General features: G+C 54.5%; 1 protein-coding gene across 2 annotated transcripts; it reads right to left on the reverse strand.

Annotated features, from left to right (window-relative positions):
• On the reverse strand, positions 1-26,305 carry ADA (adenosine deaminase). 2 transcript variants are annotated; one of them, XM_020911463.2, is made up of 12 exons: positions 26,139-26,305; positions 15,371-15,432; positions 9,755-9,877; positions 6,696-6,839; positions 5,852-5,967; positions 4,537-4,664; positions 3,554-3,625; positions 3,364-3,465; positions 3,004-3,068; positions 1,515-1,644; positions 801-903; positions 1-319 (listed from the first exon to the last, which is right to left on the reverse strand). In XM_020911463.2, exons 1-12 carry the CDS (start codon positions 26,169-26,171, stop codon positions 306-308), a joined length of 1,092 nt encoding a protein of 363 aa, XP_020767122.2. In that variant the 5' UTR covers positions 26,172-26,305; the 3' UTR covers positions 1-305. The 2 variants fall into 2 exon arrangements, with proteins under 2 accessions (XP_020767122.2, XP_070328781.1); XM_070472680.1 differs by having other exon boundaries at positions 9,755-9,873; positions 15,367-15,432; positions 26,139-26,159.

Consider the following 26,305-nt stretch of genomic DNA (forward strand, 5'->3'; position numbering starts at 1 on the left):
TGCACGACCCCAGCTGCTGGCTTCTTTATTGAGCACCAGATTTTCAGCAGAAGTCACCAGAGGAGGAGGAATTCGGGTTCAGCCTGCCCCAGGCCCTGCCCTGGCCCAGGCACACAGAGGGGAGCCACGGCCCCGCCGAGGCATGTGTGTGTATGGAAGGAGGCACGTGGGCTTCGTGATCATCGGTAGGTGATTCTGGAAATCACAGTCTCCCTGGAAGGAGTAAAGGTAAGATGTCGCTTGACCCCGGAGCTGTGAAGGCTCCATCCGCAGGGCCAGGACTTGGAGAGGTAGCCACGGCGTCTTCACGGACGCTGCTCTGCTTGACAAGTCAGAGAAGCAAAAGATTAGTCAACTTGTAGTATCTAGGACATCAAAAAAACAAACAAACAGAAAAAATCACAGGACATCAGAGCCAGAGAGGAATCCCTTTGTACAGATGGGGAGACTGAGGCTTGGAGCAAGGAGGCTCTGTCAAGGCCACAGAGGAAGGAAGGAGCAGAACAGAGCTGCGACCTGGGCTCAACTCCCTGCCCTTGACCTTGGGCAGCCCTGGAGATGCCCCAGATTGCCGAGACCTTTGGCAGTGGGTTTCAGAAAGTCTTGTCCCCAGACCAGTCTCATGAGAGCCTTACGCAGAACATAAGCTGGTCTTGTGAGGGGATACCACCAGCCAGGGAGTCATCACCCAGCCTTGGTGCTGCCCAAGAGAGGAGTGGAGAGCATCCTGCTAGAAGCCCCCAGAAGCCAGGCGGGAGCCAGGGCAGGACACCAGCCCAGCAGGTCCACCAGAAACATACCTGCGGAGGCCGAAGAGGGCATCCCGTAGGCCTTATAGAGCAGATCAAGGAGCTCCCTCTTCTCATCTTCAGGGAGGAAACTGGACTTTGCCGCATTGATGTTCTGGAAGGGCCAGCACGACAGACAGCATGTAAACCAGACAGCACGGAAGGGAGCCCTTGGCAATCTAGTCACAGTCCAGCCTCTTCATTAAACACGGGCAATTTGTTAAGCTCAGTGTGGGGAGCCCTTGTCCGGGGTCACAGGCAGCAAGTGCCAGAGCAGAGACCATGAGGGTCTGTGTTCTTAAAGTGATGGGACGTGACACACAGATGCGGGAAGGAGGCTGGAGAAACCTTTGAAGACAGGGCAGGATGTGTGGGGCCAGAGAGTCCTGCGGGGACAAACTGGGGGTATCAGAACCACTGAAATCAAGGGCTCATCCTGGGGTCCAGGAGTGGCCTGCAAACCACATGTAGGATGTAGAGCTGAGCCCCTTTCTGGGGAGATGGCTGACAGCATTGAGGATCTCTCAGGGCACTAGAGCCAAACACAGGATAGAAAATCAGTCCCAGGCCAGGATCTCAGCCACAGATGTCTTCTCTGTGGAAGACCTCAAACTCTGGGTCTGGCTTGGCCTGGCCTGTTGAGACTCACCCCTAGTTCTCCAGAGGTTCCAGGACCTGCAGGCCACACACTCACACAGCCCAGAGTTAAGGCTCTCAGCCACTCACCAGTCTCTTAAACTCCTCTTCGGTGAAGCCCATGTCGCGCTTGGTCATCTGGTAATCAGTGTCCAGCGTGGACTTGAAGATGAGCGGGTCATCCGTGTTGAGCGAGTAGTTAGCCTGGTCGTTTTTGAACCTGGATATGGGGGAGGGGAGCAAGGGAGAAGTGCCCCCCGCCCCATTACTCATGGACGTCCACCCTCCTCTGAGCCTCATGGCACCCTTGGACGTGCCTGGAAGATCTCATCATTGTACAGAGGAAGAAACAAATTCAGAGAACTCCGGTGCCTTGTCTTAAGGCCACAAAACCAGCAACTCAAGACTGAAAGCATCCAGCCAGGCTTAGAGCCAGCTCAAGGCAGGAGAGGAGCCAGGTAGAAGGGGGCTTGGGGTGGGCTAAAAAAGCAACCCCCCCCCCCCCCCAGCTACCACCCTCTCTAGCCTTCCCCTTCATAGCCGCCACTCTGGAAGAGTTGTCTGCACCCCTCCTGCCGCGGCTATCCTCAGTCCCACTGGGATCTGACTCTTCAGACCCACCATGGAAACTGTTCTTGGCACCGTCTCTGACTGCCATCTTGTGGAGGCCAGAGGGCTTTTCCTAGCTCTTACCTCACCAGACTTGTATCGCAGAATTTTATACTGTTGACCTTTTCCCTAGAATTCTCCGACACCACTACTTGGCTTTCCTTCTGCCCGTCCCTTCAGTATCACTGTCCTTCCGGGTTTCTCTCCTAGGCCCTCCTGCTCCACCACCTGCTGAGGGCTTCCCCTCTCCTCCAAACACCATGTCTGCTCAGACGACTCGAGTCTTCCTCCAGCCCACAGACTGTAAACCCGCGTGCCTCCAGGAACCTCCACTTGGAAGTCCTGTAGATACCGCTCACTTCACGTTCTAAAGCAGACTTTGGGCCCCCGTTGTAAATGGAGCCCAAGCTCCCTTCCTTGTCATAATCTTGGCAGACAGACCATCAGTGCTGGCCTGACTGTGGTCACCCAGAGTTCTTGGTGAACTTCTCCTGGGTCAGCTTTGCCCTCCTGAGGCTTCTGTCAGGACACCCTGAAGAAGGGCCAAGGCCATGGGGTGGGACTGGATGGATGGGTAGGGGAACAGACTCCAGGGGGAAGTGTCAAGATGGTGCTGGGAGAATGCCCAGAGACCACGCGGGCAAGAGAGACTCATCTTCCTCATTGCTAGGAGGCAGAAGCTGGAGTGTGGATGTTCCCTTGTGGGTAACAGGGCATTCTGCTAGAGCTGGATGGGGCTATAGGGCCCCCAGCTCTGCTTTCCAACAGCTGAGTGACCTTGGCCAAATTACACCACATCCAAGCTTTGGATTCCTCACTTGTCGTAGGATGAGGACAATAATTCCTGCTTCCCAAGCACTGGAAGAGATTCTATACCCGAGAGACCCAGTGGGGCCAGCGCCCAGTGTCTGCACCCCCTTTCCACCCTTGGCTTTCCTAGTAACAGAAACTGAGTGGGACCAGGCCTCACCGAACAACCGGGTGCTCCGTGTCAGGCTTCCAGGCGCCGGTGAGGTAGCTGGACCAGGGGCAGACCTGGAAGAGGCGGAGGGTGGCTGGCACGAACCTCCACATCCTCCCGGGCCACGCTGACCGCACCCCCCACCCCCCGCCTTCCCCTGACCCCATCCAGAGCCACCTGCCCAGGCAGCATTCTTGCCCTGGTCACGCCAGTGGCCTTGTAGCTGAGTCCCACACACCTGTCAGCCCTGGTTTTCTCCCCCACCTAGCAGCAATTAGGCCCGAGGCCACGCCCCCACGCCCCTGACCCCGCCCTCTGGCCCCACCCCACTTACACCGCCTCCCTGTCCTCCCCTCCCCGGCCCCTCACCTCGAAGTGCATGTTTTCCTGCCGCAGCGTGTTGTAAAGGGCTGCATCCTCCAGGGTGTGGTAGCCGTGCCCCAGTCTCTCGGTCTTGAGCGTGTCCACGGCCTGCGGACAAGCAGCGTGGAGCCCAGCGTGGGCCTCGGGAGCGGGGGGAGCGGGAAGAAGGACCCCTCCACCAACCCACACCACTCACCTCTTTCACCACCTCGGCGGAGCCCACCTCCCCGGCGTGGACCGTGCGGTGGACGCCGCTCTTCACGGCCTCCTGGAAGGGCAAGGGCAAGTTCAGGGGCAGCCTGGAGTTCTCCCCGCGGGCCTTGCCTTCACCGCACCCTGGGGCTGAGTCAGCCTGGCCTGCCTTCAGAAAGGGAGGTCTGGGTGGGTTTTGTTTTTGTAACCACGTGTAAGTGGTCGCTCTCATTTATTAGACAGTTGTTATGTGTCAGGCACTGTACTTGGTTTGGATACCAGAGGGTAACATTCACAACTGCGCTGATACTTGTCTTACAGGGAGGGGCAAGGGATCACAACCGAGGTCAGACAGCTAGGAAGTGGGGGCTGAGCTCTGAAGCCAGGCAGACTCCAGAGCTCCTGTTCTCCACCCCAAGCTTCACCCCTTCCACAGGAAGGACGTCATGAGGTTTTAAGGGGTTGGCTCCATTCAACCCCGTCATCCCACCAGCTGGAACAGGGCCAGAGAAGAGACCGTCTTGCCCAAGGTCACAGAGCAAATCATTAGGCAGAAAGGCTCCAACGCAGGACCCCCAGCATCCAGTGGGGTTTTTCTTCATACCAGAGTTCCAATTTCTAGAGCCCCTTAGACAGTTTCCCTGATGACTCAGACGGTAAAGAATCTGCCTGCAATGCAGGATACTGGGGTTCAGTCCTTGTGTTCAGAAGATCCCCTGGAGAAGGGAAAGACTACCCACTCCATTACTTTTTGCCTGGAGAATTCCACGGACAGAGGAGCCTGGCGGGCTCAGTCCATGGGGTTGCAAAAGAGTCAGACATGACTAAGCCACTAATACTTTAGACCCAAGTCAAGAACACTTGGAAGCCCAGGTGGCCTTGGGATCCCCGGTCCACATGACCATGCCCTACTAGGGTGGAGATAAGCTCCCTGCATGTGGCTTCCCCATGCCTGCAGTTCCCTGACCTCCTTCCCCCAGGACCCACCGCGTAGGCCTGCACGTGTCCAGGGAAGAGGCTGCTGCCTTCAATGGTCTCATCTCCAGCCAGGTCAATAGCCACCACAGTCTGCTCTCGGTACTTCTTACAGAGCTCCACCACCTCGGAGGACCAGCCTGTGGGCGAGATGCCCGCCGGGCCTCTGGCAGCAGCGCGGAGGAGAAAGACCTCCCACCCCACACACCCCTGCCTCCCACTCAAGGCCAGCGCAAGGCAGAGGGCCCCGGGTCCCGTCTTCCAGGCCTGACTCCACAGCCTTCTGGGCCTCAGCGTCCCCTCCTCACAGAGCGGACGCCACCCACTGTGGCACAAGGTCACAGGGATGCTTTTGCCAAGGCCCCGTGGCTGACACCCTGAGGGCAGGGCCTGGGCTCAGTAAAGGACAAAAGGCAGTTCTCTTTCTCAATCCCCGACACCCATGTCAACTCAGCAGAGGGGCTGGAGGTCCACACAGGTTAACATTTAAACCTGAAACGTAACTCACACTCGTGTTACTAAACGTATTCCTAACTACTACACACTTGCAACCAGTGAGGTCATCGTAAAGAATGAACCACACCACAGACTCTGCAACCAGATGGCCCTGGCTTCTGATCCGGGGCTTTGTGCTTTGCTGATTGAGCCTCTACCTCAGTTTCGTTATCTGTCAAATGGGGATAAATGGTGGTTGAATTTATCAACCGCCAATGTCAAATTGGTCCTGCCTCTTAGGCCCCTGTGAGGATTAGAGAGAATACGAGCCACTCTGTCCAGGGAGGCCCTGTGGGTTGACATCAGCCCCTCACTGAGGTCTCACTCCTCCGTAGGGCAGAGAATAGGGTGAGTACGGTCACTTCCTGTGACAAGGCGTATCTGAAGTCCAGAGAGGTGATGTGATCTGGCCAGAGTCACCCAGCCTTGGAAGCACAAGCCCTGGAGATGTGACCAGTGTGAGTCACAGGGAGACCCTTCAGGCCCCAGAGCTCAGACCCTAGTCCCAAGTTCCGCAGCTCCGACAGGAGGGGGCACAGCCCACAGAGTCTCCAGCGGGGACTGCGCACTGATGGGAACCTGGCTTAGGCGTCTCTCTATTGTGCAGGCTCCCTTGGTTTTGAGCCTCCTGCAGGTCACATGGCCCTCAGGCTCAGACTCCCTGGGGAGCCAAGTCTGTTGCAGGAAGTTCTGAGCCTGCCCGGAAGGAAGCCCCACCACGGTCCAGCTGATGGTTTCAAGGGAGACTGTGGGGTGGGGGTGGGGGGACACAGAGGAGACCAGGTCACGGTGGTGGCATCAGATGGGCGGCCGGGGCCGGGGTCACACTCACTGGGCTGGTGGCGCATGCAGCACAGGATGGACCGCACCTTCACGCCGAAGTCCCGCTCCCCCTCCTGCAGACCCTGGCTCACCAGCGACACCACCTCATCCGGGGTGAGGTCCCCTCTGTGTGTGGGGAAGAGAGGCGTGGGCCCGAGACAAAGGCAGGTGTAAAGGACAGAGGCTGGGACGGAAGAGGGAGGAGAGAGAGGAAGGAGGGGTCTTCCAGGAGAAGCCCTCAGCCCCACTAACCCACTGCCTCTGCGGAAAGGCCAAGGGAGACGGCCCCAAGGCCTAGGACACCCCCTTCCATCTTCCTTGGGTCTGTCTGGGGGGCTTTCAGACCCGGAAGTGCTGTCCCAACTTGGGGGGTCATCAGACAGCCCCCTACTCAAGATGAAGAGCTCTGCTAAGCTAAGGTGTTCTGATTCCCACTTGTCCACAAGTCAGAGTCATGGCTAGAAGGGGGCAAGGCAGTTGAGAGGTACCACGGGGGTCATCCCTGGGGTCTAGGCAGAAGGGGCAAGAATGGGTCATATCGCTTCAGCTACTGGGTGAGGAAGTGACCCCTAGATGTCACTGGATATGCAAGTTCACGTTCCTAGACCACAGGCCTGTGCCTGGGACTACGGATGGCAAGACACAGCCAAACGCTTCTGCCCAAGGTAAGACCAGAAGCCTGGGTGAGGGATGGGGACCACGTCCCTCATGGCAGAGTCAGGCCCATCTTGCTGAGGCTGCGGACCAGCTCAGGATGCAAGATCAAAGTCTTGTGTGGGCCAGAGCTGCCAGTGTGCCCCTCGGCCCCAGGCCCGGCCAGGCTACCCCACCATGACACTCCTTGGGTCACTCACTCAGCCTGGTTCCAGGGGATTGGCTCCACCTTGGAGTTGGCCAGCAGGTGCGGGCTGTAGCGCACTTCCACGTACACCACGCGCTCCTTGGCCTTCATCTCCACAAACTCATAGGCAATCCTTTTGATGGCCTCCCGGCAGCCCCTGGGAAGGGAAGAGAGGGCTTCGAGACAACCTTCCCCAGGCCCCTTGGGAGCTCCAGGAGTGACAAAGCTGTCCCCAACCCATGGCAGACCAAACCCACGTGGGGCTCCCAATCTCTCATCCCCCAGCCACAAGCTCTGGGCCTCAACTGGAGAAGATCCTAGAAGCCCAGCACATCCTGTCAGCTCTGCTTCCCAACTCGATGCCAATCCTCGCCCCCTCCAGCCCAGTTCGACCACCTCACCAGCCTCTCCATCTCCACACTTGCCCGGGTACAGCAGCTACTGCAGTCTTTTAAAAACGGAAATCAAAGAACACTGCTCTGGGACTTCCCTGGTACAGTAAGAATCTGCCTTGCAGTTCAGGGAACCAGGGTTCAATCCCTGGTCAGGGAACCAAGATCCCACAGGCTGCCGGGCAACTAAGTTCACGTGCTGCAACTAGAGAGACCCCGCACCTCACCTAGAGAGTCCTGCACCAAACTGGAGAGACCCTGCATCACAACTAGAGTCCCGCACCTCAACGAAAGATCTCACGTCACACCATGAAAGATCCTGAGTGCTGTAACCAAGACCCGATGCTGCCAAAAATAAAAGTGTCGCTCCTTCACTCTAAACACTAATGGCGTCCCACCTCATAGAGGAAATGTCAACTCCGAGACCCCGCCCACAAGGCCTGCATAATCCTATCCCTGCCAACCTCCCCGCTCCTTCCTTGAGGCCTCCAGGGCCGCCTTTCCACCCAGTGAGCAGTCAAGCTAGTTCGCAGGTCGGGGCCTTCGTGTGTGCAGCTCCCTGGCCTGCAGGCTCCTCCTCGGATCACCCTGTCCTCCCTGCTCCCTCCATTCAGAGCCCGGCTCCAGCCTCACCTCCTCAGGGAGGCTTTCCCTGGCCACTTCATTTTAAAACAGCCCCTCGCCGTCTCCAGCCCCCTCCCCTGGGCTTCAGTTTTCTCCCTGCCACTTATCGCCAGCTGACATGACAGATCATGTGGTTTCTTTATTAGCTGGGTTTCACCTCCCCAACCTAGAACAGAGTCTCCGTGAGACAAGGACCCTTCTGTCTTGTCATGGCTACGATCCCTCAGCCAAGGACAGAGTCTCGGACACTGCAGCCGCTGAAATATTTCTTGAGTGACAGATGTAGGCCAGCAGGGAGGAGAAATAGGAGAAAAGGACACACAGAGGCAACAACAAAACCAGAGGAGGGGGACTGCACCAAACTGAAGCGCTTCCACGCAGCAAAGGAAACAGGAGCAGAGTGACAGGCAGCCTACCGAATGGGAGAAAGTGTTCGCAAACCACACATGCGGTAAGGGGCTAATGCCCCGAATGTGGAAGGAAGTCCTACAACTCAACAGCAAAGCAAACAACACAAAAACTGATTGAAAAAAAGAAATAGGCAAAGGGGGACTTCCCTGTTGGTCCAGTGACTAAGACTCTGTGCTCCCAATGCAGGGGGCCTAGGTTCGATCCCTGGTCAGGGAACTGGTCCCACAGGCCACAACTAGGACCCAGCACAGCCAAATAAATAAATAGTTTTAGAAAATAGAGGACCTGAATAGACATTTGTCAAAAGACATACACATGGCCAACAGGCACACGAGAAGGTGCCTGACGTCACTAATCACCAAGGAAATGCAAATCAAAACTGCCTTAAGCCTTCAGGAAACTGGCTCTCTTCTGTCTTGTGGCCAAGAGACGGGAGCTGGTAGCAGCGCAGGATAGGCACCTCGGCCTGTATATGAGCTCTGCCCATCCATGTGTCCTGGTGCGGGGCGTCCAGGGGGAGGCAGCATGTGTACCATAGCAGCTACTGATGGGCCAAGGATGGGGTCCCTGGGGCCCTCCAGGCTGAGTCCAGAAGCTTCCAGAAAGCAGCCAGCAGCCTTGGCACACATCTTCCTTCCTTCCCCAGGACTCCTCATTCCTGTCCTGCCACTTACGCAGCCAAGGGCTTCTATCCGACTCACACACCCTCCTCACTGGTCCTCCAACAGCTTGTTCTCCAGAACTTTCCTTAGGTCCAGCCCTCTGGACAATAGCACACCTTTCCCTCCCAAGGATCCGTCCATACTTCCTCCTCCAGGCAGCCTTCCCTGCCTCCTCCAGCCCCCTCCACTTCATCCCCCTCTGATCTCCGGCAGCACTGACTGCCAAGGCCCAGTTATCGCCTGCCTTGGGAAACTCTGCTTCATGCCAGGAAGCTCTAGGTGACACCAGGACAAGAATCTGGGATTTGCCCCTTGCCAGCTTTGTAGTCCTGAGTAGGGTCCTTCAACTTTCCTGAGCCAACGAGGAGGGGGTCCAGTTCTCAGGACTGTGAACAACTACAATGAGGACAGTTCTGTGAGCTGTACACATTACCTTCTTCTATATCTAAGAGAGTCTATTTTTTTTGTAATGGAAGGAATGAAAAATAAATTTAAAAATGGAAGGAATGAAAAGTAACATCAAATCAGCAGTGCCTGGCTATCAATAAAGGTAGCAACTGTCCTCATAGTAACAGGGGGCTTGCTGAGGACAGCGCTGTGTCCATTCCAAACCCCAGCCTGGGAGGGAGAGGGTCATAAGCCCTGTAGTCTAGATGAGAGAACTGAGGCCCAGAGAGGGCAAATCTCCCCAGTGTCGCAATTATCTCATGAAAGATTCTGATACTAGGATCTGTGTTCTCAACCCCCCACATTCTGTCACTTTGCTATGGAAGGAGAGGAGTTTCAGCCCATCACACCCACTTTCCAGAAGGGAAAACCAAGGCCCAAAGGCATGGGAGATTTGCAGCAGGAGTGCAGCCAACGCTGAGAGGTAGAGCAGGGTGGCCCAGTGCCTTCCCCTGCCCCACAGGCTGAGGCGTGCAGGCTGGGAGCCGGCAGCATGGCATGACGCTGCCCAGGGCCTGCGGGGTGGGAAGACTCACGCGATGGCAGGCATGTAGTAGTCAAACTTGGCCAGGAAGCCTGGGAGGCTGAGTGGCTTGTCCATGCCGATGATGTTCTGTAGCCCCTCTGGTGTGTCGGCGGGGAGGGGGATGCCCCTCTTCCTGGGGACAAAACAATGAGGATGGTGGATAACCCTGGGCAGGACCCTACCAGTTCCTCACAGGGTGCAGGTATCCAGCTCCTCTCATTGGACAGATGGGAAAACTGAGGCCCAGGGCGTATAGAACCAGGATCCAAATCCTTCCAGGACCTCCTGTCACCGAAGCCATGACCAGCCAACAAATCTCAAGGAGGACAACTGGTGTTAAAGCCCATTTAACACATGAACACACACACACACACACACACACACACACACGGGTGCCTGGGAACATGCAACGTGCAAGGGCAAGCTCACTGTAGAGCTATCTGATCCTGTGCCGGGTCAAGGGTTATCAGGGGCAAGAACTGCAGCACACAATGCCCGGGGCAGGGGCCGGCGCCGGACTTCCCCACCCCACCCTCTGGTGGCCGGCACATCAGAGAGGCTGGCCCGGCCCATTGTCCTGGCAGAGCACCGGGGCCTCCCCAGCTCTCTCCCCTCCCTGCCCACAGCCCCCCACACGTGGCCGCTCAGTACAGGCTGGCTGAGAACAGCCCTTCTGCTCCAGGGCAGAGCTCCCTGCCTCCTCCCAGCTGGGGCCCACTGGGTGCAATGCTGGGCTGGCTTCCTCACTTCTCTGCTCTTCTGGGCCCTGTCCCCAACCATGAGTGACCCCAGGCCTCGGTTTTTCCACTTGTAAGATAAAAGCAACAGGCAGAGAACCCCAGACAGTCAAGAGATGCTTCTCCCATGAGGGTCAAGAGATCAAAGGAACTGTAGGAAACAAACAGGCAGAGAAAGTTTAAAAACCTTAAAACGAACAGCCTCAAGGAGAGGAGACAATGCTCCATCCTTGAAACGAGAACGGTCCTTTTTAAAAAGGGGACATTCAGGGAGGAAGAAAGAGCTTTTGGAGATCTAGAAGAATAGGGCAGTGAACATCAGGATGTAATATAAAAGGAATGGAAAATAGAATTGAGAAAATCCTCCTGCAAGTAGAACAAAAGACAAGATAAAAAATACAAGCAAATGATTAAGAATATTAAGTGCTTCAACCAAGAGGTTCGGCCTCCAGTGACCGGCAGAGCAAGAACAGAAGACAGAAGGGATGACACTGCCAAAGAAATGAAAAATGGACCAAAGTGTTGCAGTCCTTTTAATAGCTTGTTATTAAAATACTAAAATGTTTCTCTACATAAATACCTGTTCCCTAAATCCCCCTAAACATGTCCTCTTCCACTTCAAGGTGACCCCAGGCCTCATGAGTGTCCTGTGGGTATCACCAGGGGTCACCCTGGTGCTCAAGCTCCTAGTCAGGCCTCCATCCCTGCCAGGTGTTCCCAGGGAAGATGATGCTCATGGTGTGGTCCTGGCACCAAGGTCAGGTGCTCAGTGCCCCCTGGGCCTTCCCCTGCTGGCCAGCCTGCCTCAAAGTCACCCTCATGAGGCCATCCCCAGTCACCACGGCCTCTGCAGAGCCCGTACCAGTTGTTAGATGCTATATTTGGCATATCTTTCTGGGAGCTGGTGGGTGGAAGGCAGAGACAGTAAGGCTAAGCCACCAGCTCCCATATTTCCAAACACAGTGGCCACATTTGCCACAGGCCCCTTGGACCAATCCAGAGATCCAGAACTTTTTTTTTTTTTTTTTTTCTTTTGCTACTCCATATAGCATGGAGAATCTTAGTTCCCTGACTAGGGATCGAGCCCGTGCCCCCTGCATTGGAAGTGGAGAGTCTGAACTGCTGGACCACCAGGGAAGTCCCAGATCCAGAGCTTTCAATCTTCTCCCTCTTCCCATTGCCATCTGAGGACCCACAGTGTGCTGGCCCTGGATAGATAGCCAAGACCAAGGCGACTCTTGTGTCTGACCACCCCCTTTGTGCCTCCCCCAAGCCCCACCCTCTCCTAGGCTCCACATTTCCTAATGTGGCTCATCCTTCCTGGCGCTAGTTAGGATAAAGACCCCACCTGCCAATGCAGGAGACACAAGAGACACAGATTCGCTTCCTGGATTGGGAAAGTCCCCTGGAGTAGGGCATGGCAACCCACTGCAGTGTTCTTGCCTGGAGAATCTCAGGGACAGAGGAGCCTGGTGGGCTACAGTCCATGGGGTCGCAAAAGAATCGGACATGACTGAAGCAACTTAGCACGCACACACTCCTCCACACACTCAGTTGCCTGAACCTGAGTCAGGAGCCTCCCCCAGATGCCATCTCCCTTACTCATCAACAGCTGGTCCCCAAGCCCCAGTTATTTCATCCTAAATATTTCTCCCATTAGTCTCTTCTTCTCCACAGCCACCCAAGAGAGATATTTTTGCCCCACAGATAGAGTGACCTGGGAAGGCTTTTTGGAGGAGGTGACAGTTAAGCAAAGAGTGAGATTGTCCTTTTCCCCTGAGGGAGCAGAAAGAGATACAGGCAGGTAGGATCAGAGCCCTGCTAGAGCTCCAGGAAAAAGCAATGAGAAAATTCCAGAGCAGGGCAGCTGCAGATCAGAGCGGGGCCAGTGGTAGATGAACCAAGGGGCAGGCAGGGCCAGACGGGGGCTTCATAGGAGCTGGGACCTTATCCTGAAAGCCCTGGGAAGCCACTGAAGGATTCTAAGCAAGGGGGTGACATGCAAAGATGTACTTTTTAAAGAGCTTCTCCTGGCTGGGGTGTGGGGAACAGAGGAAAACCAGGGCAGAAGCCAGAGCTGCTGCAGCGGTCCCCTAGGAGACGGTCCAGCACCGCTCAGGGGACTGGGCCTCTGGAAACTGCTGGACTAAGATGCAAAACTCCTCCCTGGGACCCAAGGTTGAGACAGGAAAGAACTGTTCCTAGGTCCCTTCCCACCTGGTGGCTCAAACAGTAAAGAATCCACCTGCAATGCAGGAGACCCGGGTTGGATCTCTGTGTCAGGAAATCCCCTGGAGGAGGGCATGGCAACCCACTCCAGTATTCTTGCCTGGAGAATCCCATGGACCGAGGAGCCTGGAGGGCTGCATATGGTCGGTAGGGTCACAAAGAGTCAAGACACGACAACCGAGTGGCTAACACTTTCACTTTTCCCTGCCACCCACAGCCACTCACGGCAGCCAAACCTCTCTCCACCGAGGGCCAAGCTCAGTTCTTAGATGGCTCCCCAGTCAGCCACGGTCATGCCCTGGTTGTTGCTCAAAATTCTCTGCCTTGCTTGGTGTTGAGATACACTAAGAGCCAAGAAGATTTCCTCTTCTTAGGCTCCAAAATCACTGCAGATGGGGACTGCAGCCATGAAATCAGAAGACAACTGCTTCTTGGCAGGAAAGCTATGACACATCTAGACAGTGTGTTGAAAGGCAGAGACATTACTCTGCCCACAAAGATCTGTATAGTCAAGGCTATGGTCTTTCCAGTGGTCACATATGGTTGTTCAAGCTGGACGGAAGAAAAGGCAGAATGCCAAGAATTGATGCCTTCCAACTGTGGTGCTGGAGAAGACTCCTGAAAGTCCCTTGGACAGCAAGATCAAACCAGTCAATCTTAAGGGAGATCAACCCTGAATATTCACTGGAAGGACTGATGCCGAAACTGAAGTTCCAGTATTTCGGTCATCTGATGCAAATAGATGACCCATTGGAAAAGTCCCTGATGCTGGGAAAGATTGAGGGCAGAAGGAGAAGAGGGAATCAGAGGATGAGAAGGCTGAACAGCCTCACCGATGCAATGAACATGAAGCTGGGCAAACTCTGGCAGATGGTGAGGGACAGGGAGACCTGGAGGGCTGCAGTCCATGGGGTCACAGGGAGCTGGACATGACTGAGCAACTGAACAAGAGGAATAAGAACCCAATAAAGAGGATGAACACAGGCTTTGGTGTTCAAAGTCCATCCTCCTCCAGTAGGAGCCAAGACACCCTGGGCAGGAGCTGTCCCCCTGAGGACCTCCACATCCTTGTCAGTAAAACACAGATCACACTTTCTTTTCAAGGTACAGGAAAGAACAAATGAGACTATTTGTGTGTCCAAGGAAAGATGGCAGACTCTCAAGTCCAATGACCTGGGTTTAAATCCCAGCTCTTATTTAAAGGCTGTGTGATCTTGGGTAAGTTACCCAAATTCTTTGCTTGTTAGGTCTGGCATGTTTGAGAACACTTAGCATGAACTAACCAAGATGCAGTAGAAGAGTTCAAGGAGATTAACACAGGCTTTGTAGAACTGCAAGGGCCATGTGTGGACACTGGCTTTGACCCCGAGCAAGTGGGGAGGGTTTGAGCAAGGAAGTGTACCAATTGCACAATGTCCTATGATGATTGTTCTGACTCCAGTACTGTGGGGACAGTAGATAGGGGAGGTCAGGGTGGACACCTGGAGACCAGTCAGGAAGCCGTTGCAATAGTCCAATGGCTCAGACCAGGATGGTGACAGGGAAGAGACAGTGGTCAGATTCAGAATGGGCTTTGGAGAAGAGTGGCAAAGTCAGGAAGGAGATTGAGAAAGAAATTAAAGCTCCCAGAGACAAGATAGAATAAGAAGAAACAGGTGAGGGAATTCCCTAGTGGTCCAGGAGTTGGGACTCTCTAGTCTCACTGCCGAGGGCGGTCAGGGAACTATGATCCTGCAAACCATGTGGCATGGGAGCCAAAAAAAAAGAGAAAGAAACAGGTGAGAACAGTCAACGAAGGCTCAAGTCACAGGGCAGGTAAAAGGCCACTGGATTTGGCTGGGGTGGAGGAGGCATCAGACCAGACACACCCATGCTTCCCCCTCTCAGCCCCAGCCCACCCCACCAGGGAGGCCTCTAGCATGTTCTGTCCATATCCCAGTCTGACTGACTCCCCGGTCCCCTGCCTGCGGACCTCATGATCAAACTCCAGCTGGATCAAACCCACACCCCTTCTCTAGAGCCCAAAGAAGTGCCTAGATGGTTCCCAGGATGCCAAGCGGACGTGGGAAACAGAAAACCCAACCAGCTGCCCTACAAGGGCTCCTCCCTTTCCTCCTCCTTCTAACCTGCCCTGGACACTCTCAGATTCTTGCTCCACTAATGAGCGTGATATGACCCCTCAGTGGGTGCCTGCGATTAGATCCCATCTGGGTACCTGGTTAACCCACCCTAATGGCCTCATTAGGGGCCCTGTGCCAACAGCTGGTACTTGACATTGGGCAATGGACAGGCAGAGATAAGCCCAGTGGCTTCACCCCACTTAGTCAGAACCATAGGTTATAATTAATAATAGTAATATCATCATAAAGTGACATTTATGGAGCACTTAGCATGCTTGCCCTCAGCTAAGTAGTTTTTGTGCAATACTTCATCGAAACCTCCAGCTCACTGGGGCAATGGTCAGGGGCATGGACTCAGGATCACACCTGTTTACATCACAACTCACTTCCCCAACCCTGACTTGGTTTCCTTGCTGGTACACTGGGGACAATAATATACCCATCTCATAAGTTGTCACGAGATTTCAGTAAGTCAATCCAAACAACGTGGAACTCTCCAGAGGCCTCCTGGGGAAGAAGGCCTCTTATCTGTGGACTTACCTGCCATAATATAAGATGGTTTCGGGCTTGATGGCGCCATCCAGGTGGACATGCAGTTCTACCTGCAAGGGCGCAGAGGGGAAAAGAGAGAACACAAACACCCATAAACTGGAGAACCCAGGACAGAGGAGCCTGGTGGGCTATAGTCCATGGGGTTGCCAAGAGCTGGACATGACTGAAGCGACTTGGAACGCGATGTGTTTGTTTCAGGAGGACAGCAAAGGGACTCAGCCATACACATACATATATCCATTCTCCCCTTGTGTTCCAAGTCGCTTCCCCACAGGGAAGACCAAGCAAGAATACTGAAGTGGGTTGCCATGCCCTCCTCCAGGGAATCTTCCCAACCCAGGGGTTGAACCAGAGTCTCTAACGTATCCTGCATTGGCAGGTGGATTCTTTACCACTAGCACCACCTGGGAAGCCCTAATTGGCTATGCTCCAATACAAACTAAAGTTTTTGTTTTTTCTTAAAAGATCTTCCCACAACCCCAGAAAGGGCACTAACTACTTGGCTATCTTGGTGATCCTATCCCATATGCTCATCCCCACCAACGACACTCGGGACCCAAAGCAAAGAGCTTACAGACAGGGATTTGGGGGCCAGCTCATCAGACTGGACTCCCAGCTCTGCCTCTTCTCTGGCTGTGTGATCTTAGACAAGACACTTGAGCTCTCTGAGCCTGTTTCCTCAACAGCCAAAAAGACTGCCTCCCTGTCTAAGAACAATTTAAGGATTTTAAAAGGTGGCAGGTTTAGCCTATGGGCAAGAGCCCCTGCCTCTCGGCCAGGGTCTTTCGCACAGGATGTTAAGAAAAGCAGAGCAGGTGCTGGGAGACGGTGGGGAAGCAACTGCCATCTCTCTGGAAGAGCTTTTCCCCAGCCAGGGAGAGACTCAGACCATTTTTTAATAAACATATCTACTAGGGTGGGGCCTTCTCTGGAACTTGGGAGTCTGGACAAGAAGTGGTCACCCTGGCTGGGGAGGGAGTAGCCAGGGACCCACTGGCCCAAGGGCATCCTGGGAGCACCCACATGAGCTGTCTCCTGTGTGGGAAACCCAGCCTGGGGCCCCCAGGGGGCCAGCAGGGCCAGGGCCGCCAAGCCCCCCATCAGCAGGATATCAGAGTAATCAGATCTCTCCGGAAATCATTCAGCCGACAAAGAACCGACTCTGTCGCAGACTCTGCATCCAGTGAGTTGCTGGATTCCCCGACAAGATGAATTGAATGCCCACTCAGCCAAAAGTAGATTGGATTCTCGAAAAGTACTCTGCGCTGGGAACACTGAAGGGCAGGGAACTGCCAACCAGCTGTTTGACCTTGGACAGGTGACCTCACCTCTCTGAGCCTCCAGTTTCTTTCTTCTTTTTTTTTTTTTAAGTCTTTATTGAATTTATCACAATATTGCCTCTCTTTTATGTTTTGGGTTTTTTGTCCACAAGGCAAGTGGGATCTCAGCTCCCTGACCAGGGATCCAACCCACATTCTCTGCACTGGAGGAGTCCTGGTCCCATGAGGCTTACAGTCCAGCAAGAGAGACAGACGTTAAGTAAATGTCACACTGGTGAATGCACAGTCACAAGCCAAGTCAGCTCCTGGGAGGCATGAACACAGACCTACCAAAGAGGTAACAAACAAAAGAACTCACTCAGCTAGAGGGCTGATGATGGTTTCCCAGAGAAAGCAGAGGTTGAGCTAAGAGCTAAGGATGAGATTTCCTAAAGGAAATCAACCCTGAATATTCATTGGAAGGACTGATGCTGAAGCTCCAATACTTTGACCACCTGATGCAAAGAGCTGACTCACTAAAAAAGACCCTGATGCTGAGAAAAATTGAGGGCAGGAGAAGATGGGGGCAACAGAGGATGAGATGGTTGGATGGCATCACTGACTCAATGGACATGAGTTTGAGCAGGCTCCTGGAGATGGTGAAGGACAAGGAAGCATGGTGTGCTGCAGTTCATGGGGTATCAAAGAGTCGGACATGACTTAGAGACTGAACAGCAACAGGCAAAAGCGGGGGTGAGCAGGAAGCCTGGAAGAGCACCTAGACAGAGGGAACAGCATGTACGAAGGCCATGCAGTGGGAGTAGAATATGGTGTGAGAAGGACTGAACACAGGTCCAGAGAGGGGAGCACTGGTGGGACTGGAGAGGCTGTAGGGACACAAGGAGGATTGGGTTCTGATCTGAGAGTGACAGAGACATGGGTTTGATGCTGAAGAGGGCAATGCCTAGCTAGAGACAGCTGCAGTCAAGTTTTTGAATGATGATGGTGTCTTGGACTGGGATGGTGAGGCCGACATGCCAGGTGGACAGAAAGGGGTGTCAAGGAGGATGTTTCAGGTCAGGCCTGGGTGAGAAGCGATTCTGCCTCTGAGACAGAGAGCCCAGGGAGAGGTCAAGCTCTGAACAGGGAGGAGGGGTGGAGGCGTGGGGAGAGAAGCGCAGTCAGTGTGATCTTGGGTATGTGAAGTGGGGATGCCCCTGAGATCTTCACGTGCACCTGGACTGAGCCAGCGTCTGTGCAGGTCTGGAGCTCCCAGAGAGATCCAGGCTGGAGCTGTGAGTAGGACTATGAAGGCTGTGGTCTTCAATGAGCTCCCCCAGGGAGGGAATGTAGAGGAAAGAGCAGGAAAGGAAGCCTGGGCAAGCACCAGTGCCCAGTGGCTTACAGAAGCGTGTGAGACTGGAGAAGAGCTGCCAGAGAGATGGAAGGGAAGCCAGGAGCGTGCAGGCTGCAGAAGGTGAGAGGTGAGCCGATTTCAAGAGGGAGGAGTGCCCTCCCCAGCCCCTGCAGCTGGTGCAGGGGGCTGAATGGTGAGCCCCCCAAAAGACAGCTATATCCTAATCCCCAGAACATAGACTTTCATACAGGGCAAAAGATGGGATGAAAGATCTTGAGGAGTTTTTCCTGGATTATCTGGGTGGCTGCTGCTGCTGCTAAGTTGCTGCAGTTGTGTCTGACTCTGCGACCCCACAGACGGCAGACCACCAGGCTCCGCTGTCCCTGGGATCCTCCAGGCAACAACACTGGAGTGGGTTGCCATTTCCTTCTCCAATGATTGAAAGTTAAAAGTGAAAGTGAAATTGCTCAGTCATGTCCGACTCTTCGCGAAGCCATGGACTGCAGCCTACCAGGCTCCTCCATCCATGGGATTTTCCAGGCAAGAGTACTGGAGTGGGTTGCCACTGCCTTCTGCATATCTGGGTGGGCCCTACACCCAATCCCCTTTTCCCTCATGAGGGAGGCAGAGAGTTTTGAGAGACACACATGAGAGGAAGCAGCACCGGGACCACGGCAGCAGGTGAAAGTGAGGTGACCGCAAGGGACACCTGGAGCCCCCAGAAGCTGAAGAGCTGACAAATGGTTACAAGAAGGTAGGAGAGGTTCCCTCTCAGGAGAAACTAGAGGAGGAGTCAGCAGGGGGAAAGGACAAGGACAAGTCTCCTATCAGCGGGACATTCGGGCATTAAGTGTCTGAATCAGCTGGTGAGAGATGAGGCCAGAGAGAGAGTTAGGCAGGCGGAGGGCAGGGAGATCTCACAGGTCACAGGAAAGGGCAATTTGCTGAAGGGTTTCCCACAGGGGAGTCCTGGTAAAAGCTTCCTCTGGCTGCTGTGTGGAAAGCAGGCTGAAGGAAGTCAGAACAGAGGACAGAGACCTGAGGGTGTGGTCCAGATGGGAGACCAGCCCCACAGGGAAGCCCAGCTGCAGCACCAGACACGGTACATGTTCAGGGAGCAGGAACTGGCTGGTTCCCCTGGGAAGGAGGCCTCAGGGAGCCCACAGGATACAGGTGGCAAGGGGGCCCCGGGGGGAGGGAAAGCAGAGCCTGCCTCTTGCGCCCACCCCCTGTGCTCTTCAGGGCCTCCTGGGAAGCTGCCCAGACACATTTCAGGGGAGGAACAAAGGTCAGGAACTGCCTGCACTGGCGGGCGGTCCATGCTCAGGCAGGCCTCCCACTGCACTTTCTGGAAAACAGGTGACCCATGAAGAAAGCTGTCAGCCTACCCCAGATGACAAGCAGGCACAAGCTCAGAGACAGTGGGGGTGGGGGGACCCAGCTCTGTCGGCCCCCTTCAGGGGAAAGAAATAGCAGTGACCTCAAATTTACCATCTCCTATGTTCTGGACCATCTATATCCATCATTTTATATCATCCTTGCTGGGAAAGATTGAAGGCGGGAGGAGAAGGGGACGACAGAGGATGAGATGGTTAGATGGCATCACTGACTTGAAGGACATGAGTTTGAGTAAGTTCCAGGAGCTGGTGATGGGACAGGGAGGCCTGGCGTGCTGCAGTCCATGGGGTCGCAAAGAGTCAGACACGATTGAACGACTGAACTGAATATAATCCTTACAACCAGGGAGGAAGGGACTTCACTCCCATTTTACACATGAGGAAACTGAGGGTCACAAAAGTATCCAAGGATGCAAGGGCAGTGATGGAGTTAGGATTTGTTCCCAGGTCTGAACTGAGCTCCTGCTCCACTGTCTCTGCAGGCCTAACCTCAGATGTGAGGAGCTGCTTACTGTTATCAGACCCTTTATTTCCTTTCATCTTTGCCCCTAGGCAAGCTCCTCAGGGGACATCCTAGCTCCGTGTTGCAGATGGGGAAATGGACTTGCCAAGCTGAGCTCAGAAATTCAGGAACCTGCCGGGTTACCAAGACCAACAGGGGCAGAGCTGGGGCAGAACTCAAGCCCCTCCACCTCTAACCCAAGTCCTGTCCACCGGCCATATTACCTCCCTAGAGCTTGCAGCACATCTGCACTAGGCCTCCAGAGTGCTGGGGTGGGGGGCGGGGTGAGGGAATCTCAAACCCCGCCCGCTGCACTCACTCTCCACGAGGCTGACTCACAGCCAGCATCTGACAGAACTACAGGAAATCCTCCAGGTCTGAACAGGAAACATCCCCAGTTACCAAAAAATATTTACTAAGCCCCCCACCCCCAGGTGCCAGGCACTGTGGGGAACACAGGGAATCTGTGCTCTCAGGAGATACCAGGCAGGCAGGTGAGGCCCAGGAAGGAATCTGCACTCCCCAAGGTCCCTGGACGCACAGGTAGAGAATCCGCCTGCCAGTGGAGGAGACCTAGGTTTGATCCCTGGGTCGTGAAGGTTCCCTCGAGAAGGGAATGGCTACCCACTCCAGTATTCTTGCCTGGAGAATCCCATGGACCGAGGAGCCTGGCGGGCTATAGTGTCCATGGGATTGCAAGGAGTCAGACATGACTTAGCTACTAAACAACAACCACAAAGGTGTCACACAAGGTGTCAGTGGCAGGGCCAGGACGAGGACCCAGGACTTGAACTCTAGGACCAGACACTCCCAGATCTGACTCCCACTCACGACTGGCCAGGCTGTTTACCTTCAAGGCACGCCTGAACTGAGACTACCTCTCCCCAGCGCACCCCACCCCCAACTCACCAAACATACCCATTTTGTTTTTATCTCCCTGACTTTTATTTTTATTTATTTATTTAATGTTGTAGGCCACGTTGTGTAGCACGCAGGATCTTAGCTCCTCAACCAGGGATCGAACCCATGCCCCCTGCATTGGGAGCTCAGAGTCTTAACCACTGGGACCACCAGGGAAGTCCCCATCCCACTGACTTTTTCAGTCCACCTACTTATCATGCCTGTGTCCCTGACTCTCAGTTCCCTTAAAGCGGGGACTTTGCGCTATCCTGCTGTGCCCCCAGTGCCTGAGACAGAGCCCCGCAGAGCAGGAGGTGCTGAACAACTAAGTGATTGTTTTCTCCCCTCCCTGTCCTGGGTCAGCAGTGCTATGTCCTCTCTGCAGCAAGGAAGGGCTGACCTACCCACCTTGGGCCTGGCAGAGAACCCAGATGGGGCAGAGTAGCCAGGGTGGCTTGACCAGCCCCCAGGACGCGGGTGCTGCAGTTGGTACCGGGAGGAGCCACAGGTGCCCATGACCCTTCTCAGCCCCACTTTCGGCACCGAGTTGGGCAACACCAGGGGTCAGTGCCCTCACACCACCACAGCCCCTCAGCCAATTTGGGGGGTGATGTCAGGAGACAGAGTAGCCTCAGGGCTGCCATTGTTTCAACCACACCTCCTCCAAGAAGTCCTCTGGGCTCAGCCCCATCTGCACCTGTAGCTCCGAGGTACAGAGAGAAAGGGCCGAGCAGTCCCTCAGTGCCTCTGGCAGACTCAGGGCCCAGCTGAGCTCCCTGGGCCTCTGTGAGCTTCCCCATGGGGTTTCACAGATGGCAAGGTGTGTCCTCAGCCAGAGGTCAACCTATGGGGCAACAGCCTAGGAACTCAGCGAGGTTACCCCCATTTTATAGATAAGAAGACTGAGGCTCAGTGAGATTTAAGAACTTGCCCTAGGGCACAGTCTAATGAGTGCCACACCCAGAAGCTGTTTGATTCTAAAGAGGGAGGTCGTAAGCACCACAGCACACTCTGTTCATCCTGCATATCGGTGCTGAGTCAGTGCTGGTCAAATCTAAACAGGATGATTAATAACCATAATGAGGGTGATCAATAGCAGCTAGCATTGGCCTGCCCACTCACCCAGGCCTGCACTTGGTGTTTTAGGTAGGGTGGATACAAATATGATTTCCATTTTACAGATGGGGAAATTAAGGTTCAGAAAAGCAACTCCCTTAAGAACCCCAAAGACTGTCTCTCCCCTGACCTTGCTCCTCTGGGGCCTCAGAACCTAAGGACTGAGGCTGAGATGGCCCCCAACCCTCTCGAGATACAGGCTTGACCCTCACCTTGGCTGCCCTGGCCTTTCTTCTCCCCTGTCCAAATCCAGGCCACAGTCCTACCCTTCTCCAGCCCAGGGCCATCCCCCAGGACAACAAGGCAGGCAGACAAGCTTCTTTCAGCTCCCAGGGGCCCTTCCCACGCAGGCCAAGCCCACCCTGAGGTCAGACATCGACTCGGGGGGCTGTCTGCCCTGCCTGCCCTGCCCAGCCTCGCTGTGTGACCCCGGACACCGCACCTCCGCTCTCTGGCCCTTGCTTCTTCCTCTGTGAAGCACAAGGCTTCAGGAAGCCCAATCTCTCCCTTCCCCTCCCTCCCAACTGCCACGTGCATTGTGACGGGTAAGGCTGGAGGGCTCCTCCCGGCCAGGTCGCATTTTTCTTTAAACAGGTGGCTCTCGTAACAGCAAGGCCCCAAGAGCCACAGCGGTGCTAAGCCAGTGGGCTTTGTGGCCGGAAGACGAGAGGCGCGAGTGAGAGCTGCAGGTGCAGGTGGAGAGCTACCGCAGCCCCCACCGCGCTCCCCAGGGAGGAAGTGCGCCCCGAGGACCTGCCCGCCAGCCAGGTGCGTCACCGGCCCCAGTCAGCATCCATTTCCCCCCAAGAACTGCGTGACCCTGGCTTTCTCAGCCCACTTTACAGAGAAGGAAACTGGGGCTCAGGGAACTGTCCACCTGAGCCCTTGTAGCTGCTAAGCGGTGAGGCAAGCATCCCTGCTCAGTCTGTCTGAGGCCCACGACCACCCTGATTCTAACTCTGCCCCTGCCCCCACAAAGTGGGATGTAAATCTGCAAAGCAGTTAACAGCATCTACCTCCATCTTGGGTGGGTCTGGGTTCACCTCTAGCTCTGCTATTTTCTGGCCATGTGACTTTGACAAGTTCCTTCCCCTATCTGAGCCTCAGTCTCCTTATATGTATATGAAGATAATAACAGGAAAATAATATTATAAAAATAATATTTTTTTTTAAATATTTGCAACATATATGTTCTCATTTCCCTGACCAGGGATCCAACCTGCACCCCCTGCACTGGAAAGTGGAATTTTAACCACTGGACCGCCGGGGAAGTCCCATAATAGGACTTACTTTAAAGGACTGCTGTGAGCATTAAATGAGTTAATATACACAAAGCAGTTAGAACAGTGCCTGAAACAGAGTGAACATTCAAATAAGAGAAAGAAAAAGGTATGTTAGACATTGAGCCTCAATACTCTGCACGAGAGGGGGGCCTGGGCTGTTGCAACTTGGATTGGCTCCCTCTGCAGCCTACAGCTTCAAGGCTGTCAGATTTTGCATATCATTGAACAAGCCACTTCACCTGTCATGCCTTAGTTTCACCATCTGTAAACGGGGACAAAAACATCTGCTTTGTCGCGCTGTCCAGAGGATTCTGTGAGATAAATCACCCAGGTGCCTGGTACCCACAAACACTCAAATGGCAGCATCGTTACTCTTATTACAGTGACAGCCGTGTATCAGCATCGCCCTCCATGACACTGAACACCTGAGGGCCATGAGATTTTCCAGTCTTGCCTCCTGTGGAAACAGACTGATAAGGGCCACCCCTCCACCCACCTTTGTACCTCCTCCAGTCCCCAGCAGGTGTTCAGGAAGTTATTTGTTGGAATAACATAATCAGAGCAGGTAGGCGGCTGCCTAGGGTTTTGCTCCTCAAAGTGTGGTCCGTGGCCCAGCAATGTTAGCACCTCCTGGGAGCTTGTTAGGAGCTCAGCATCTCAGGCCCCAAATCCAGATCTCCTGATTCAGAGTCTGAACACTAACAAGTGTCAGGTGACATGAATACTCTTGAAAATTTGGAAGACATGGCTTTGCTTTGCCTTCTCAAAGTTGGCCGGTCCTGAGAAACCAAAGAACCCAGCAGCGGCTTCTGTCCCAGAGAGGCCCACAGCTGGGGCACACCACTGCCAGTGGTTTCCACACAGGCAGTTCAGGAAAGCTGGCTAGGGCACGGAATTTTTGAAGCCAGCCCACCCTGGGCTCTAACCCCAGCATCATCACATCTTAAATGTGTGATCGTAGGCCTCATTAATTTCTGTATCTCTCTGTTCATCTGTAAAATGAGACGACACCAGCTACCACCCAGAGTCACTGCTAGGATCAAGTGAATTAATGAAGGGTAGTTTATTCAGAATGGTGCCAGGCACAGAACAATAATTCAACTCAATAGGGTCTAGCTATTAATTCTAGTGGTTCCCCATCCTACACACAGGAAGGCAGGGAGTTGGCTCTGGTCACAATGGCTGAGATCCACACTCCTGGCTTCACTGACCAGCTCAGACACAATCCCTCCTCTCAATTATACAAAATGTATCGCATCTCACTAGGCAGTGGGTGACACTCTATCTTCCCTCTCAAGCATTACCTTTTAATCTTTGGACACCTCTGTTGCAGGTGGAGCCCATTTCCCAGCTGCAGAAACTGAGGCCCAGAGAGGGGAAATGGCCTGCCAGCTTGAAGCAGAGAGGATTGGGAGAGGCCCAGATAATGGGCACAATAATAGTCCCTCCCTCACAGGGCTGTTACAGACGTGTTGTAAGGATCAAGCTGGTGCATATAGCAAGTTCTACAGAAGGGTCGTCTGTGATCTCTCTCCATAACCCCCATTTCACTCCCAGTCAAGAGGTTTTGTCTACTGCCTTGGGATGCATATTAGGGTAAGGTGGTTCTCCAGCCCAAAGGCAGGGGGACTCCCAAAGCATTGAAAAAAGGGAATTCCCTGGCAGTCAGTCCAGTGGTTTGGCTCTGTGCTTTCACCAAGATTCCCCCAGGGGACTTCCCTGGGGGTCCAGTGGTTAAGACACTGCACTTCCACTGCAGGAGGCATGGGTTCCATCCCTGATTGGGGAACTAAGATCCATCATGCTGCATGCACAGCCAAAAAAATAAATTTACAAAAGGGGGGGAAGCCTTCAAAGGAACAAAACACTAATGATGGGACATAGGGCATCCAGGTGAGCTGTGAAGGAGGCATGTGGATGGCAGATGTTCAGCCCCAGTGCCTGAAACATCTGGCAGGAACAGCAGAGGCGTTTTCCCTCTGGTGGGGGGGGCATCAGAAGTGGGGACCAGCCTTTACCTCGTCAGAGTCCCCCTCCCCTTCTCCCCCACACCCAGGACTCTCACCCATGCTTTAGCGATACCTGCCATCATCATTCACACCTATTTTTCAGAGAGGCAAATTGAGGCTGGTTGCAGTTCCTTCCTCTGACCCCACCCAATCCGCCTCAAACCCTACAAGCTGATTCACTCTGCTGGACAGACTCCTGGGCTCCTTTCCCTGGACTCTCTCAGTGCTCCCAAGCCTGCCAAGTGGGCCCAGACCCTCCCTGACCCCACCATTCCCAAGACACCACAGCTGGTGGGAGAAGGGATAAGGAATTTATCCCTTGGCGGCTAGTGGTCATGGCTTGGCCCAGAGTGAACCCTATGGGGGCCCAAGGCCTAAGGCCCATCCACCCCCTCTAATGTGGGGAGAGGGGTTACCTGTTCCCCCTCCCTACCCTTTCTGGCATGGCCCACTGCTCTCACAAGCACATCCCCAAACCAGGGTTCCTTGGTGCTCACAAAACAGTCATAGTGTTGGAGCATAAAGCTGTTCCCATTCACCCTGCACTCATGTGTTGTTCACACTAGGTGCCTGTGGGTGTAGACACTGGGACCGGTTTGACAGCCATGGTTCAGAGAGGTTGAGCCACCTGCCTAGGCTGCTCAGCGCAGGCATTGCTAGGATGCCCATTTGACAGACAGTGAAACTGAGACCCAGATGGGCCAAATCAGAGGCAGAAGCAGAACTTGGAGGCCAGCCAGGGGCGCCTCCAGATTCAGGACCCTTCCTGTCTCACTGCCTCTCATTAACCGGCGTGGAGGCGGGCAAGGACTTGAGCTGAGGGAAGAACGCGCCCGCGGCTGCCCTGTTTGCTCTGGGAGCTGCAGATGCCCCCAAGCCCTCCAGCCAGACAGGGAGCCGGACCCCGGAACCCGAGCCCCCTCCCGCGCTCACTTTGGGCTTGTCGAAAGCTGGCGTCTGGGCCATGGTGCCAAGCGTGCGCCCCAGCGCTGCTCGCTCTGCCGAAGGAAGATGGGTGGTCCCCGCTGGGTCGATGGCCGGTCCGCTTCTCCAGGGGCCCGCAGTGACCGCGGCCCGCCACGCTCCTCTTAACGGGGCCC

Source organism: Odocoileus virginianus, chromosome 9 (assembly GCF_023699985.2).
Source record: "Odocoileus virginianus isolate 20LAN1187 ecotype Illinois chromosome 9, Ovbor_1.2, whole genome shotgun sequence".
In the NCBI taxonomy this organism is placed as follows: Eukaryota; Metazoa; Chordata; class Mammalia; order Artiodactyla; family Cervidae; genus Odocoileus; species Odocoileus virginianus.